Source organism: Electrophorus electricus, chromosome 1 (genome assembly GCF_041902795.1).
Source record: "Electrophorus electricus isolate QZ-2024a chromosome 1, ASM4190279v1, whole genome shotgun sequence".
NCBI classification, from domain to species: domain Eukaryota; kingdom Metazoa; phylum Chordata; class Actinopteri; order Gymnotiformes; family Gymnotidae; genus Electrophorus; species Electrophorus electricus.
Window position 1 is genome coordinate 203780 of NC_137497.1, and position 18206 is coordinate 221985.

Sequence of the window (18206 nt, forward strand, 5' to 3'; positions counted from 1 at the left end):
CTGTGAGAGAAAGGGCCAAATCCTTCGTATGTTACAAAAGAGAAATTTGCAAGACCGGGTTAGATTTGACACGAGTGGAGAACTAGAACTAGTTGTCCAAAGTTATGCCCAGGCTATGGGCAGCTTCAGATGGTGATAGCAGGGAGTTCTCGAAGGAAACTGTGAGGTCATGGTAAAGGTTGGGAGTACCTGGGCTGAATAGAAGCTCGGTTTTACTGGGGTTGAGCTTCAAGTGGCGGGCTGTCATCCATGTTGCAATGTCAGTCAAGCTTGCTGAGATACGTCTTGAGACCTGCGTGTCAGAGGGTGGAAAAAGAAATAATTGATTGTCATCGGCATAGCAGTGGTAGGAGAAACCATGAGAAGATATTACATCATTAAGAGAACGAGTATACAAAGAGAAGAGAAGGGGGCCTAATACTGAGCCTTGTGGAACACCAGTGGAAAGTCTACATGGTTTGGAAGTGGATCCTCTACATGTCACCTGATAGGACTGTCCCTCCAGATTGGACTGAAACCATATCCATGCAGAGCCAGTCACACCAAGCCTGGAGAGAATAGAGAGAAGAATGCTGTGGTTCACTGTGTCAAAGGCTGCAGAAAGGTCTAGAAGAATCAAAACAGATGACAGTTTGGCAGCTTTAGTGGCATGGAGTTTCTCCGTCACTGCTATGAGGGCTGTTTCTGCAGAATGTGCCCCTGTGTAGCCAGACCGATTGGGATCATGCAGCTGGTTCTGGGTGAGGAAAAGAGACAATTGATTGTAAACTGCTTGTTTGAGGGCTTTTGAGAGGAAAGAGAGAAGTGAGACCGATCTGTAGTTGGTAACGTTGGAGCCGTCAAGTGTGGCCTTCTTGAGGATTGGTACCACCCTGGTGGTTTTGACTGCAGTTGGCACATATCCAGAAGGTAAGGAGTTGTTGATGGTAACAGAGATGAAAGGAAGCTGATCTCTTGCGACTATCTGGAACAGAGTGGAATGAATCGGATCCAGCGGGAATGTAATTGGATTGCTGGAATGTAGCTGAAGAATTTTGTGTGAGGAGAGAGGAGAAAAAGAAATCACAGAGTTGGATGTAATGTGCTGGCCTGACTGCAGAAGGGTGGAGCAGGACGCACAGACTCTTCTGACATTGACGAACATTTAAGTACATAAAACATAGCGGCACTCACATATAACACAAGCAGTAAACGTGAACACTTAATGGTTAACACTGAACAGAACAATGAACATGACTACCTTTAACAATGACAATGCTACATCAACAATGACCAGCACCAAGCACACAAGGACACTGGTTTATATACAAACAAATATCCTCCCACTTCAGGTGGCAGGCCAAACCCTGTGACTCGCAGGACGCGAACAATCTGTGACAGCACCCCCTCCCAAGGGATGCGGCTCCCAAAGCGTCCGTCCAATGAACATGAACCTCCAGGCGCTGTATAAACGTAAACACAAACAGAGCATGACAATTCCCAGTGCCCACCCAGTACCAGGCGGGCCAGGTGCTGGTAGATGTGGTCATGGACATAGATATGGTCGTGGACATATAGAGGACATAGATATGGTTGAGGACATATAGAGGTCCTAGATGTGGTTGAGACACACAGACCAATGTTGTTCCCTCATTTTCATAAAAAAATTACAAAAAATTAATTCAGTGTCACATGATATGATCATAACGAATCTTAGTACATCTTTAAAAATTTTACTTGATTTAATTAAAATAAATAAGGAATGAATGGTTGAAATGTTTGGTTTTGCTGCAGCAGAAACAAAAATCATTTTTTAAAATGTTTTTAAGAGTGAACAGTGTTAAAAAATGTAGTCCACACCTGTCTTAAGAACTCTCTTTGTGGAAACAGACTGTACATATGTTCCACTCAAACAAAAGAGCAAAATCCCTTAGCCAAAAGTAAATGAAACTATTAAAACACTTAAATCATCAAAGAACTATTACAACACTTAAATCATCATTAAAGGAATGTTTTAGATTTTGTCAGATGTAGACTGAAATACATCTGCAAAGCAGACAGCTGGAACATGATGTTTTAAAAAAATAAAGCAACATTTCAGGCTTCTAATAGACAGAAGTTGTGGGTTAAGAAGAAAATAGATAGTATTACTTGAGGTTTCTCGCACATAAAGTAGCAGTCAAAAGTTTGGACACACTTGACAGATGTGTGTTTTTAATAATAATAAAGGCATTTTAATCTAATGGATTATGCTTAAATTTGTTTTCAAGAACAACAGAATTTGGGAAAGGTGTTAGCATATATACAAAATCATTTTTAAAACACAATTTTAGATGCAAATAGTTTTCTTTCAGAACTTTAGTTCCTCACCCTACAAGTGCTCTGCATATGTGAGAAAATCTTCAAGACTGATGTAAAAGCATCATAGGTTGCTGTCTCATGAAGCTGGTTAAGAGAACACCAAGAGCATGCAGAGCTGTCATCAAAGTATAGGAAAGTTACTTCAAATGATGCAAACTCTACAATCGACAATATTTATCATAGCATAATCACATATGTCTTATTTCATTTGTTTGATACCTTCCCTGTTTTGTTTTAAAGGAGAAAATATGAAAAATAAACAAAGAGTAGGTGTGTCCAGACTTTTGAATAGTACTGTACCATTGCAGTAGAATCTGAAAAGCAGTAGAGGAGGTCTAACCATTTTGCTGTTGTAATTCTCCCAGGCTGTGAGGCTGCATCTGAGGGGAGGCAGGCATGCTCTGGACACGCAGCTGCAGTGTGTTTGGGGCTGCTGTGTGTTCTACTGGCTGTTATCATCGGCCTGGGAATAAAACACGATTCAGGCAGAGACCAGTTACAGAGAGGCTATGACAACATGACTAAGGAGAGAGACGGACTACTGGACATTAACAATAATTTGACTTTAGAGAGAGACCAATTACAGAGCAGTTATGATAACCTCACTATGGAAAGAGATGCAATTCAGCAAAAACTGGGTGAGGATGAATAAAATTAGTACTACCACAATGGAAAATATACACTTACTGATGAAAATGCATTATTTGCTAAAAGACAGTTGTAAATGAAACAGCACTGAAATAGATCACAGTCACACCACTCTTCACTGTCTTTCTTTTTGAAGAGAGGTGTTTTAAAGGTTGGAAGAAATTTGGAAGCAGCTATTACTACTTTTCTAATGGGAGAAAGAACTGGGCTGAGAGCAGGCAGTACTGTAGAGAGATGGGAGCAGATCTGCTGATCATAAACAGCAGAGAGGAACAGGTGAGGGGAGTGGAGAGAATACCCTCAGATCTGATAGAAATCTCCTAATTCAACTACTTTCTATAGACTGAGTAATCTAGATTATATGTTTAGACTATCAGCACAAATCTACTTATTCAGATACATTCTGTAGAATGAGTAATATAGATTATATATTTACACTATCAGCACTAATCTCCTTATTCAGCTACATTCTATAGACTGGGTAATCTAGATTATATGTATACACTGTCAGCACAAATCTCCTTATTCAGATACATTCTATTGATTGAGTAATCTAGATTATATGTATACACTATCAGCACAAATCTCCTTATTCAACTACATTCTATAGATTGAGTAATATACATTATATGAATACACTATCAGCACAAATCTCCTTATTCAACTACATTCTGTAGACTGAGTAATATAGATTATATATTTACACTATCAACACAAATCTCCTTATTCTAATTATATTTTCCTTCCCTCCAGGAGTTCATTAAGGAGGTAAACATATATGCCTGGATTGGTGTCAGTGATGCACAAACAGAGGGGAGTTGGAAGTGGGTGGATGGGTCACCACTAACCACTGTGTGAGTAAAACAAACTTCCCTATTTTCATGATGGTTCACACTTTTGTGAGTGTAGACTACACCCATACACTTTATTTTCCAACATCCTGTGGTCATTTTTCAATGGCATGCAGGGTGGATTAACTCACTGAAAACAACCTCAAGGATGCTGTTTTGCACTGGTGCCATTTTGTGGTTATAACAAATTAAATGCAGTGTGTTGTAATCTGTGTGCTGTAATATGTGAGCTGTAATCTGTGTTGGAATCTGTGTGTTGTATTCTGTGTGTTGTGTGTTAATTCCAGATACTGGAGGAAAGGGGAACCTAATGATGCTCATAAAGATGAAGACTGTGCTGTTTATTTCACTGGAGTTGACTCTCTGAATACGTGGAATGACATCCCCTGCTCATCCGAGGCAGGCTGGATCTGTGAACTATAGTTCCTTCCATGTGGCTTTAGACATTTACAACAGTTGGTTTCTAAAACCAGTATAATTTTGGAAGGGTGTTAGTCTATATATGAATTCATTTTCAAAACACACAATTTTAGATACACCCTCAGTAAATAGTTTTCTTTCAGAACTTTAGTTCCTCACCTTACAAGTGCTCTGCATTTGTGAAAATGTATAATGGAAAAGCATCATAGGTGACTGTCTCATGAAGAAGAGAACACCAAGAGCATTTAAAAGTGTCATCAAAGTATAGGAAAACAAACAGGAACCATAGACCAGACTTTGGTATAGACCTTCAGTCTACCAGCCAAGTGCTCAACACTGAACCTCAAACAGTGGAATGTTTCCTCTTACAAATACCTCTCATGTTCTTTATCTTACTACATCCCTCAAAAATCTATCCAGTGTAGCTTTCTCTGTGTTTCTCTTTGTGTGAAGCAGATTAAAGACAGTCTGCTCTAAAGCATCTTTTCTTCAAGAGCAAACTTCCCTGTATAGAAGGAGACCCTCTTATGCATAAAACTACTGAGTTAAGACCACACGCCTGTTCCAGGACAAAGACCTGTGTGCACTGAACACAGCTCTTAATGGTGCATTGTAAAGGTGTATGTAGGAACAATGTTGCATTATAAAGTTGTTACCACAATGTTACTAAACATGTTCAAGTTTATATATATGTAGAGAAAGAGATACTTTTTCATATGTAAACTGGCTCCACCTCCTACTAATTCAGAAACACTTTGCACAGAGGATGAAGGACCTCTGTCAGAAACGTCCTGTTTCTCTGGAAACTGTGTACTTTACTACAATTTTGAGTATATCTACATTTCTTACTACAATATACTGCAGTTACTCATTATAAATATATTTTATATGAATCACCTGTCACATCACATCCAAAAGGTGCTCTATTGGATTGACATCTGGTGACTGTGGAGGACATTTGAGTTCAGTGAATACTTTGTCATTTTCAAGTTTGAGATGATTTGTGGTTCATGATAAGTGCTTTATCCTGCTGGAAGTATCCATCAGTAGATGGGTTCACTGTGGTCATAAAGGGATGGTGTAACGAATGCCCGAGTGCCGCACTTTGTGAAACATTTAGGACATAGAACATTTAGGACAATGGTGGCACTCACAAATAACTGTAACAGCGAATATATACACACTAAACGTTAACGATTAAGATTGTAATGTAAACACACGCTATACAAACACTAACAAGGGCTACACAAACATGGACATTAACATTATACTCAGATGCTAACAAACAACGACCAACAGTGAGGCACACACTGACGGAGGTTTAAATAAACTGACAAACACTAACGATTAACCCAGTACAGGTGGGTGTGGCTACAGGGGTGTGGCTACAAACAGGAATAAACCCCACCCACCCCCAACCCCTGCACGCGGCAGGCCATACCATGTGACTTGGACGGCACAGAAGGAGTGAGAGGCGAGGTTTCAGGTTTTTATTGTCCATGACAATAAGCAGAGCAAATGAAAGGAAAAGAAAATACATGGAGAAGTCGGAGTTTCAGTGGCGCTCGGTAATCTCTCTGTAGTCTGATAATGCACAGCACTGACTTCAGGTACCTGTGAGCTTAAATAAAAGAGGAAAATAAGGAACAGATGTGTGAGCTCAATAATCAGGTGATTGTGAGAGGAGCAGGTGTGTTGTGCAGTCCTGAGCAGGAGTGGGCGTGTCCCTCCTGCTGGACGACCGGCCTACCGTGACAACAGGTCATCCTATCCAACACCAATAAACATGTTCAAAGTCACTTAAATCATCTTTCTTCCCCATTCTGATGCTCAGTTTCAACTTCAGCATGTCATGTCTACATGCCCAAAGGCATTGATTTGCTGTCATCTGATTGGCTAATTAGATATTTGCATTAATGAGCAGTTGATCAGGTGTGCCTGATATAGTGGCCGGTGAGTGTATATTGACAGAATCACTTATGTTCATCTAGGCAGCAAGTGCTTAATTGCATGTAGAAGAGTGTATAACACAAATTGCACTGATCATATAAAATGTGTATGATAATCAGTATTACTACACTTAACAGTAGGCAGATATTTGGTGTGTTTTTGTGGAAAGTACAGGCAGCTGTTGTACCCGCTGAGGTATTTGTTTGTTAAATGTGACATACTGACTTGATCATGATTCATGATGATGACACTGAAATACTGAAACACAAGGCATACCAGACTTAATGCTACGGTACTGACCAAACTTAAACAGTAGTCAGATCAGAACTGACCCAACAGTTTTATTGGCAAGTGGAGGCAGATGCATGTGTGGAGAAAAGCGAGATTTATTAGGTGCAAATCCAAATTCATGGTCGTTAGGGTCAGTAGTCCAGGGTCAGTTTACCAATATGAAGAGTACAAGGATACATAATAAATAAAGGTCTAGGATAAACAAAGGCTAGGAAACACAAACCAAAAGCACACGAAGGCAAACAGGGGAAGCAGCTATAACAAAGATGCTAGGAAGAACTTGGAGAAACATACATCCAGCCAGATACAGGTTTTCAGATAATCAGACATTCAATGAACAGCAGAGACACCTGGAACCAGACAGGGTTTAAATGTATGAACTGATTAACTCAAAACCAGACACAGGTGAAAAGAATAACAGGCATGGAAAACAATACCAAGGAACGGAACAACTAGGAAATAAAGAAAAACAGAGACATGAGGGTAGCCATTCGTGACACAATGAATCACAATCAGATCAGAACTGATCACAGTGCCACATGGATACTGGCCTGGATAAAGAGCTTTAGACACAATATATTAATATATAAATGATATTTCTGGTCCAGAAGGTTTTCACAGGGAATTAAAGGAACTGCTGATTTCACATCAGATATTAACAAGAAACAAGTCAAGACATAAGTCAAGACAAACTGTCCTGGCTCCCAAATGGTGTAACAAACTTCCACTGGCTGTCCAGACAGCAGAGTCCCTTGCAGTCTTCAAACGCAGGCTGAAGACCCATCTGTTTGTGGAATGTTTAAATGATTATTCATCTGGCATCTGTTGGATAACCAAACCTTTAGCACGTATAGTTTGATATTGTTTGTTATTGCACTTATCATGTCTGATATAGAGCTTGTATGTGTTTTGTACATCTAAGCATCAGTAGTGATCCTTGTGCTTCTACAGTATTCTAGTTCACTGGTGTCTTGGACTCTAACCTTCTGTACTGGGTAGGATGTACTCTATGAGTAAATGACAAAGCACTTTTGTAAATCACTCTGCATAAGACCATCTGCTAAATGCTGTAAATGTTCATGGCATAAGACATAGTTAGTTTAAACTAAAATACTGCATAAACATCTTAGCAAATTCCCTTAAGTATAGCATATACATATGTAACCCTTTGTCTCTCAGCGGCTCCCTAGCAAGGTGCACCAGCTGGTGGCGCCGTTTTATTGGCAAGCTTCTCTCTCTCAGCCCATAACAGGCAGTGGTTTCTCTCTTCAAGAAATAAAACATTAGTGACACTATGGAAGCAACGCCACAGCAAAGAACATGAAAAAAGGTGTATGTGCCACCTAGTGGTTATAAATGTTAATAATACTACACATACATATATAAACAAGCAAAAACTAACAGTAACTAATTGATAAGTGAAATGACAGTTTTGTAACTAAATGTTTCTAAATGTAAAACTTCACATCTTGTCTAAGCAGAAATAGGCAGATAGTGTGGGGGGAAAAGCCACAAAAGATAACCACGCTAAATTAGTAGTCTGTCTGAAATGTGTATAAGATTTAAGACTATTTGTTTGAATACTAATGCACAGGTCACAGCCCACATACTTCTTCTCTTATGGTAGATATGATGACCACAGAGGTGTGTGCATTAGGTTTCAATTTAAATGTGAACACCACATACCGTGATTCAGCTCTCCACTGCACGGTGGCCTTATGGGTCCATTACCATAGAGATTAACAGCCAGTCATGATACAGCATGAGAATATAAACAACCATAGAAGCATCACTAATATTTATCAATGCAATGCATGCTAACATTACACATACTTTATGCTTTTAACTTAACTGTTTTTCTCTAGCTAAGTCTGTCTGAAGAAATAATCTCCTCACTGATCCAACGCTTGCTTCTGTCGTTCGCATTTCTGACTTAAAGAAATGGTTTGTAAACACTGCTGATTTGTTGCATGCTTATAAATGCCTGTATATTCCTAATAGTGTTTTATCTTCCCTTCCTTGATGAATCTTTGTCTTTTTACCTCCAAACAGATTCAAGCCGGTCGGTGTGTATGAAGGACAGAGACAGATGATGGAGCAATGTGTTATAGGTTATGTTTGAGCAAACACAAGCGGCAGCAAAAATGTCTTTAGTGGATTTCTTTCCAAAAAGATTGTAAATTACAGTAAATGCAAAAATAGTTTATTCGGGAAAGTGTAGATTTTGACTGAGCCACAGTTCTGAACATTATCAGACTACAGAGAGATTACCGAGCGCCACTGAAACTCCGACTTCTCCATGTATTTTCTTTTCCTTTGTTTTGATCTGCTTATTGTCATGGACAATAAAAGCTACTTCCCTGAAACCTCACCTCTCGCTCCTTCTGTGCCGTCCAAGTCACATGGTATGGCCTGCCGCGTGCAGGGGGCGGGGGGAGGGGGGTTATTCCTGTTTGGAGCCACACCCCTGTAGCCACACCCACCTGTACTGGGTTAATTGTTAGTGTTTGTCAGTCTATTTAAACCTCCGTCAGTGTGTGCCTCACTGTTGGTCATTGTTTGTTAGCATCTGAGTATAATGTTAATGTCCATGTTTGTGCAGCCCTTGTTAGTGTTTGTATAGCGTGTGTTTACATTACAATCTTAATCGTTAACGTTTAGTGTGTATATATTCGCTGTTACAGTTATTTGTGAGTGCCACCATTGTCCTAAATGTTCTATGTCCTAAATGTTTCACAAAGTCGAGAGAGTCTGTGCATCCTGCTCCACACCCTGCGGCACTCGGGCACTTGTTACACCATCCCTTTATGACCAGCGTGAACCCATCTACTGATGGATACTTCCAGCAGGATAAAGCACTTATCATGAACCACAAATCATCTCAAACTTGAAAATGACAAAGTATTCACTGAACTCAAATGTCCTCCACAGTCACCAGATCTCAATCCAACAGAGCACCTTTTGGATATGATGTGACAGGAGATTCATATATATATATATATATATATATATATATATATATATATATATATACACACACATATATATATATATATATATATATATATATATATATATATATATATATATATATATATATATATATATATATATAATGAGTAACTGCAGTATATTGTAGTAAGAAATGTATATACTCAAAATTGTAGTAAAGTACACACAGTTTCTAGAGAAACAGGACGTTTCTGACAGAGGTCCTTCATCATCTGTGCAAACAAAGTGTTTCTGAATTAGTAGGAGGTCTCTCTACATATATATATTTACATACTTGAACATGTTTAGTAACATTGTGGTAACAACTTTATAATGCAACATTGTTCCTACATACACCTTTACAATGCACCATTAAGAGCTGTGTTCAGTGCACACAGGTCTTTTTCCTGGAACAGGTGTGTGGTCTTTACTCAGTAGTTTTATGCATAAGAGGGTCTCCTTCTATACAGGGAAGTTTGCTCTTGAAGAAAAGATGCTTTAATCTGTTTCACACCAACAGAAACACAGAGAAAGATACACTGGATAGACTTTTTAGGGATGTAGTAAAAGAAAGAACATGAGTGGTATTTGTAAGAGGAAACATTCCACTGAGGTTCAGTGTTGAGCACTTGGCTGGTAGACTGAAGGTCTATACCATAGTCTGGTCTATGCTTCCTGTTTGTTTTCCTAAACCTTGATGACACTTTTAAATGCTCTTGGTGTTCTCTTTTCCATATACATTTTCACAAATGCAGAGCACTGGTAAGGTGAGGAACTAAAGTTCTGAAAGAAAACTATTTACTGAGGGTGCATCTAAAATTGTGTGTTTTGAAAATGAATTCATATATAGACTAACACCCTTCCAAAATTATACTGGTTTTAGAAACCAACTGTTGTAAATGTCTAAAGCCACATGGAAGGAACTATAGTTCACAGATCCAGCCTGCCTCGGATGAGCAGGGGATGTCATTCCACGTATTCAGAGAGTCAACTCCAGTGAAATAAACAGCACAGTCTTCATCTTTATGAGCATCATTAGGTTCCCCTTTCCTCCAGTATCTGGAATTAACACACAACACACAGAATACAACACACAGATTCCAACACAGATTACAACACAGATTACAGCTCACAGATTTCAACACACTGCATTTAATTTGTTTTAACCACAAAATGGCACCAGTGCATAACAGCATCCTTGAGGTTGTTTTCAGTGAGTTAATCCACCCTGCATGCCATTGAAAAATGACCACAGGATGTTGGAAAATAAAGTGTATGGGTGTAGTCTACACTCACAAATGTGTGAAAAAGGCACGTTGTATTACTCACACAGTGGTTAGTGGTGACCCATCCACCCACTTCCAGATCCCCTCTGTTTGTGCATCACTGAGACCAATCCAGGCATCTATGTTTACCTCCTTTATGAACTCCTGGAGGGAAGGAAAATATAATTAGAATAAGGAGATTTGTGCTGATAGTGTACACATATAATCTAGATTACTCAGTCTATAGAATGTATCTGAATTAGGAGATTTGTGCTGATAGTGTACACATATAATCTAGATTACTCAGTCTATAGAATGTAGTTGAATAAGGATATTTGTGCTGATAGTGTACACATATAATCTAGATTACTCAATATATAGAATGTAGTTGAATAAGGAGATTTGTGCTGATAGTCTAAACATATAATCTAGATTACTCAGTCTATAGAATGTAGTTGAATTAGGAGATTTCTATCAGATCTGAGGGTCTTCTCTCCACTCCCCTCACCTGTTCCTCTCTGCTGTTTATGATCAGCAGATCTGCTCCCATCTCTCTACAGTACTGCCTGCTCTCAGCCCAGTTCTTTCTCCCATTAGGAAAGTAGTAACAGCTGCTTCCAAATTTCCTCCAACCTTTAAAACACCTCTCTTCAAAAAGAAAGACAGTGAAGAGTGGTGTGACTGTAAACTGTCTTTTAGCAAATAATGCATTTTCATCAGTAAGTGTATATTTTCCATTGTGGTAGTACTAATATTGTTCATCCTCACCCAGTTTTTGCTGAATTGCATCTCTTTCCATAGTGAGGTTATCATAACTGCTCTGTAATTGGTCTCTCTCTAAAGTCAAATTATTGTTAATGTCCAGTAACTGGTCTCTCTCCTTAGTCATGTTGTCATAGCTACTCTGTAACTGGTCTCTTTCCTTAGTCATGTTGTCATAGCTACTCTGTAACTGGTCTCTCTCCTTAGTCATGTTGTCATAGTCTCTCTGTAACTGGTCTCTGCCTGCATCGTGTTTTATCCACAGGCCGATGATAACAGCCAGCAGGAGAACACACAGCAGCCCCAAACACACTGCAGCTGGTTTTCCAGAGCACGCCTGCCTCCCCTCAGACGCAGCCTCACAGCCTGGGAGAGTTACAACAGCAACACAGTTAGACTTCCTCTACTGCTTTTCAGATTCTACTGCAATGGTACAGTTCTATTCAAAAGTCTGGACACACCTACTCTTTGTTTATTTTTAATATTTTCTCCTTTAAAACAAAACAGGGAAGGTATCAAACAAATGAAATAACACATATGTGATTATGCTATGATAAATATTGTCTATTGTAGAGTTTGCATCATTTGAAGTAACTTTCCTATACTTTGATGACAGCTCTGCATGCTCTTGGTGTTCTCTTAACCAGCTTCATGAGACAGCAACCTACGATGCTTTTACATCAGTCTTGAAGATGTTCTCACATATGCAGAGCACTTGTACGGTGAGGAACTAATCTAATCATTTGAACTAATCATTTGAATCTAAAATTGTGTTTTAAAAATGATTTTGTATATATGCTAACACCTTTCCCAAATTCTATTGTTCTTGAAAACAAATTTAAGCATAATCCATTAGATTAAAATGCCTTTATTACTATTAAAAACACACATCTGTCAAGTGTGTCCAAACTTTTGACTGCTACTTTATGTGCGAGAAACCTCAAGTAATACTATCTATTTTCTTCTTAACCCATAACTTCTGTCTATTAGAAGCCTGAAATGTTGCTTTATTTTTTTAAAACATCATGTTCCAGCTGTCTGCTTTGCAGATGTATTTCAGTCTACATCTGACAAAATCTAAAACATTCCTTTAATGATGATTTAAGTGTTGTAGTAGTTCTTTGATAATTTAAGTGTTTTAATAGTTTTATTTACTTTTGGCTAAAGGATTTTGTTCTTTTGTTTGAGTTGAACATATGTACAGTCTGTTTCCACAAAGAGAATTCTTAAGACAGGTGTGGACTACATTTTTTAACACTGTTCACTCTTAAAAACATTTTAAAAAATGATTTTTGTTTCTGCTGCAGCAAAACCAAACATTTCAACCATTCATTCCTTATTTATTTTAATTAAATCCAGTCATTTTTTAAAAGATGTACTTTATTTTACTGGGAATTAAAGAAATTAGGCAACTAACAAATTTGTTAATTTTCTCTTTGGTTACAGAGGGATATAGATCCTAAATAATTCTCACTTTGTTCTGCCTTTGATTCTGTGGTTGATCTGAACATTTACCTCGTTTCTGTACTTCAGTGTCCAGGCAGAATCTCTCATGTACTCTTGGCAGGTTATTGTAGTTGTCTATGTTTGTATAGTTGCTCTCAAGGTTTTCATATTCGTTATCCTCCTTCATGGCACTGGTGGCTGTTAGATGTGGGTTCCAAGACTTCTGTGGGAAGATTCGTTATGATCATATCATGTGACACTGAATTAATTTTTTGTAATTTTTTTATGAAAATGAGGGAACAACATTGGTCTGTGTGCCTCAACCACATCTAGGACCTCTATATGTCCTCAACCATATCTATGTCCTCTATATGTCCACGACCATATCTATGTCCATTACCACATCTATCAGCACCTGGCCCGCCTGGTACTGGGTGGGCACTGGGAATTGTCATGCTCTGTTTGTGTTTACGTTTATACAGCGCCTGGAGGTTCATGTTCATTGGACGGACACGTCGGGAGCCGCATCCCTTGGGAGGGGGTGCTGTCACGGAACGTTCGCCTCCTGCGAGTCACAGGGTTTGGCCTGCCACCTGAAGTGGGAGGATATTTGTTTGTATAGAAACCAGTGTCCTTGTCTACTGGGTGCTGGTCATTGTTGATGTAGCGTTGTCATTGTTAAAGGTAGTCATGTTCATTGCTCTGTTCAATGTTAACCATTAAGTGTTCACGTTTACTGCTGCTTGTGTTATATGTGAGTGCCGCTATGTTTTATGTACTTAAATGTTCGGATATGTCAAAAGAGTCTGTGCGTCCTGCTCCACACCCTTCGGCAGTCAGGCCAGCACATTACATACAACTCTGTGATTTCTTTTTCTCCTCTCTCCTCAGACGAAATTCTTCAGCTACATCCCAGCAATCCAACTACATTCCCGCTGGATCCGATTCCTTCCACTCTGTTCCAGACAGTCGCAAGAGATCAACTTCCTTTCATCTCTGTTACCATCAACAACTCCTTACCTTCTGGATATGTGCCAACTGCAGTCAAAACCACCAGGGTGGTACCAATCCTCAAGAAGGCCACACTTGACGGCTCCAACGTTACCAACTACAGATCGGTCTCACTTCTCTCTTTCCTCTCAAAAGCCCTCCAACAAGCAGTTTACAATCAATTGTCTCTTTTCCTCACCCAGAACCAGCTGCATGATCCCAATAGGTCTGGCTACACAGGGGCACATTCTGCAGAAACAGCCCTCATAGCAGTGACGGAGAAACTCCATGCCACTAAAGCTGCCAAACTGTCATCTGTTTTGATTCTTCTAGACCTTTCTGCAGCCTTTGACACAGCATTCTTCTCTCTATTCTCTCCAGGCTCGGTGTGACTGGCTCTGCATGGAGATGGTTTCAGTCCAATCTGGAGGGACAGTCCTATCAGGTGACATGTAGAGGATCCACTTCCAAACCATGTAGACTTTCCACTGGTGTTCCACAAGGCTCATTATTAGGCCCCCTTCTCTTCTCTTTGTATACTCGTTCTCTTAATGATGTAATAAATTCTCATGGTTTCTCCTACCACTGCTATGCCGATGACCTTCAATTATTTCTTTTTCCACCCTCTGACACGCAGGTCTCGAGACGTATCTCAGCATGCTTGACTGACATTGCGACATGGATGACAGCCCACCACTTGAAGCTCAACCCCAGTAAAACCGAGCTTCTATTCAGCCCTGGTACTCCCAACCTTTACCATGACCTCACAGTTTCCTTCGAGAACTCCCTGGTATCACCATCTGAAGCTGCCCATAGCCTGGGCATAACTGGACAACTAGTTCTAGTTCTCCACTCGTGTCAAATCTAACCCGGTCTTGCAAATTTCTCTTTTGTAACATATGAAGGATTTGGCCCTTTCTCTCACAGGAAGCTACCCAGGTGCTTGTGCAGTCTCTTGTTATCTCAAAGCTAGACTACTGCAACTCGCTACTTGCTTGTTTTCCTCTAAGAGCCATCAGACCTCTACAACTTGACAAGAATGCAGCAGCATGACTGCTCTTCAATCTTCTGTAATTCGCAATAGCTGCACGCATCAGATTTAAAACCTTGATGCTTGCCTACAAAGCCAAAAATGGACCAGGCCCTTCATAAATGAGGACAATGGTCAAAGCCTGATCCATACATCAAGTACTTCAAACCTCAAATACCGCTTAGCTTGAAATACCTTGCTTCAGGACTAATGGACGACAAGCAGTGATATTATTTTCTGTCCTGGCTCCAAGATGGTGGAATGAACTCCCACTTGCTGTGAGGACAGCAGAGTCCCTTGCAGTCTTCAAACACAGACTGAAGACCCATCTATTTGCAGAATATTTAAAGGACAACTGACCCCGTTCCTATATTGACTGAGTAAATTAGGACTTATTGTAGGGTATTGTTTATTATGTTGTGTAACAAACTCTAGCACTTATTGTTTATTGCACTTATCATTATTTAAGATAGACCTATTGTATTTTGTACTTCTAGGCATCAGCATTGATTCCTGTACTTATACAGTATTCTAGTTAATTGGTATGTTGGACTCTAACCTACTGTACTGTTCTAGGATATATTCTGAGGAAAAGACAAAGCACTTTTGTAAGTCGCTCTGGATAAGAGTGTCTGATAAATGCCATAAATGTAAATGTAAATTTAAATGTAATTCTGTCAATATACACTCACCAGCCACTACATTAGGCACACCTGATCAACTGCTCATTAATGCAAATATCTAATTAGCCAATCAGGTGACAGCAAATCAATACATTTGGGCATGTACACATGACATGAAGTTCAAACTGAGCATCAGAATGGGGAAGAAAAGTGATTTAAGTGTATTTGAACATGGCATGTTTATTTGTGTTAGACAGGCTGGTCTGTGTATTTCAGAAACTGCTGATCTACTGGGATTTTCAACCATCTCCAGGCTTTACAGAGAATGGTCAGAAGAAGAGAAATTATCCAGTGAGCAACAGTTGAAACATAAAAGCATGGATCCTTCCTGCCCTATCAACAGTTCAGGCTGATAGTGGTGGTGTAATGGGGTGGGGGATATTTTCTTGGCACACTTTGGGCCCCTTAATACCAATTAAGCATCCTTTAAACACCACAGCCTACCTGAGTATTGCTGCTGACCATGTCCATCCCTTTATGACCACAGTGTACCGTCCACTCATGGATACTTCCAGTAGGATAAAGCACCGTGTCATAAAGTGCAAATCATCTCAGACTGCTTCTTGAACATTAGAGTGAGTTCCCTGTACTCAAATGTCCTCCTCAGATCTCAGTCCAACAGACACCATTAAGATGTAGTGAAACAGCAGACTCACATCATGGATGTCCAGCTGATACATTGGAATTGGAGGGTTTAGATGACCAAGGCCTCCATTTAATCCTCAGTTGCTTGAATTGCATTAGTCATAATTGTAAGCTACTTAAAAGTGGATAAAAGTGCTCATTGCCATAAATGTAAATGTTTTGTAGAGTGCAGTACTGAGGATTCTTTGGTTATTACACATAGTAAAATCTGTAAATGTTTTCTAGAGTGCAGTACTACGGACTGAGTGGTTATTACAAATAGTAAAATATGTAATTGTTTTGTAGGGTGCAGTACTGAGGACTCTGCTTATTACACATAGTAAAATGTGTAAATGTTTTGTAGGGTGCAGTCCTGAGGACTGTGTGGTTATTACACATAGTAAAATGTGTAAATGTTCAATTTCTTTTCCTTTTTGTTTCCTTCTTGTTTATTAGCCAAGTTTGCTACTTTTATCCACAACGAATCATGTGTGTTAATTCTGGCTTGGTTGCATTGTTATGATTGTTATTACAGTGATACTAGTAAACTCAATACTCCTCCTGGTCATTGGTAGAATCTTAGTGATTGTAGTGAATGTTTTTCTTATCTCTGCTTATTCAATTAACATCCATTAGTTATTATGTCTATGAGTCAAGAGTGATATTATAATGTTTGGTAGACAAGAAATAATCATGTATTGAACTCACGACTTCCATGAGTGGAGACTAAATTATTAATAATTTATAAATCAATTAAAATTAATAAGTGTTCCCTGTTAATCAGGATGGTACCCCAATTAACCTTATCAACTGTAACTGACAATTTATTAAAAGTGTTAAAACCACTACAGTGTTATAGAAAATTTATTGTAGAGTATGCATTTTAATTAGCACCAGGTTGTGCTCTCATAGGTACAATGCCAGGAACTCCTCTATCCTGCGCTTGACAAGCTCCGGGGATGTAATGCTAACCCTAACCCTAAACAACGTTGAACACGCAGAACTGAGAAGTCAAACAATATAAAGGTAAAGTAGACGATGGGTTAGGGATTGTAGAAAAAAAGTCCAACGACTCTAAACAACAGTCAGACGCACAAACTAAATAGGGCAAAAAATGAAGAACCTAAAACACATACTGGAGAGCGCGCTGTCTGGAAATTAAACAGCAACTAGGCCTGTCTGCAGAATGTGCCCCAAGTATGTTTTCAGAAATTATGACATTAGTTACAGGAAAACTGACTCCAAGAATTATGCATACATGGTCCTAATTTAGTTTTTGGTTGATGCTACAGCAACTTTTTCATCAACTAGCAGCAATCAATGAAGGTCCTGTTTCAGGTGCAATTATTAATTCTGTGGGAGTAAGTGAGTGCCAGTTTTGTTTCCAAAAACAATCAGCTGCCTGTAATCTGTTTGAGTGATCCAGATATTGCCTTTTCTGCCTGACTATATTGCCTGACTATACACAACCTTTTCATCTATACACTCATGAACATTCGGGGACTGCCATCAATATGTGTACCAAGCAACACAATGGGCAGCTCAGGCCTGAGGCATACCTGTCCAAAACCTTAGATGCAGTAGTGCGAGGCTTAATTGCCTGACTATGAGCTGTGGCAGCAGCAGCTATTACGATCACGGATGCAGAAACAGTTGTTTTATCACATCCTTAACTTTCTAGACTTCACATCAGGTGTTAGTGATTCTCAATATATTATCAACACATCACATGATGGCACAAAGGCGAAGAGGCTACAAAAATATTTTGACATGCACAAGCAATTGAACTATTAAAGCCTCAGTCAACAGCATAATACTTACATCAAATGCTATCCTTGCCTGAGTTCTTAGCTGAAACATATGACTGTTCAAGAGAAGTTGTGGAACAATCTGCAAACAGATTGGATCTTGACCT

General features: G+C 39.3%; 1 protein-coding gene and 1 long non-coding RNA gene across 2 annotated transcripts; one reads left to right on the forward strand and one right to left on the reverse strand.

The window, feature by feature from the left end:
* Positions 1 to 10414: 10414 nt before the first annotated feature.
* Positions 10415 to 11891, reverse strand: LOC145651331 (C-type lectin domain family 4 member E-like; the record flags this gene model as incomplete). Its single annotated transcript, XM_081697820.1, has 4 exons — positions 10415 to 10550; positions 10821 to 10921; positions 11265 to 11389; positions 11525 to 11891. Coding segments are annotated over 4 exons (729 nt in total), but the record flags the coding sequence as incomplete, so codon positions are not given.
* A 99-nt stretch (positions 11892 to 11990) lies between these two features.
* LOC145652431 (uncharacterized) lies at positions 11991 to 14957 on the forward strand. Its single transcript, XR_014118746.1, has 3 exons — positions 11991 to 12240; positions 13447 to 13648; positions 14592 to 14957. It is a non-coding gene; the product is annotated as an uncharacterized LOC145652431 (long non-coding RNA).
* Positions 14958 to 18206: the final 3249 nt, after the last annotated feature.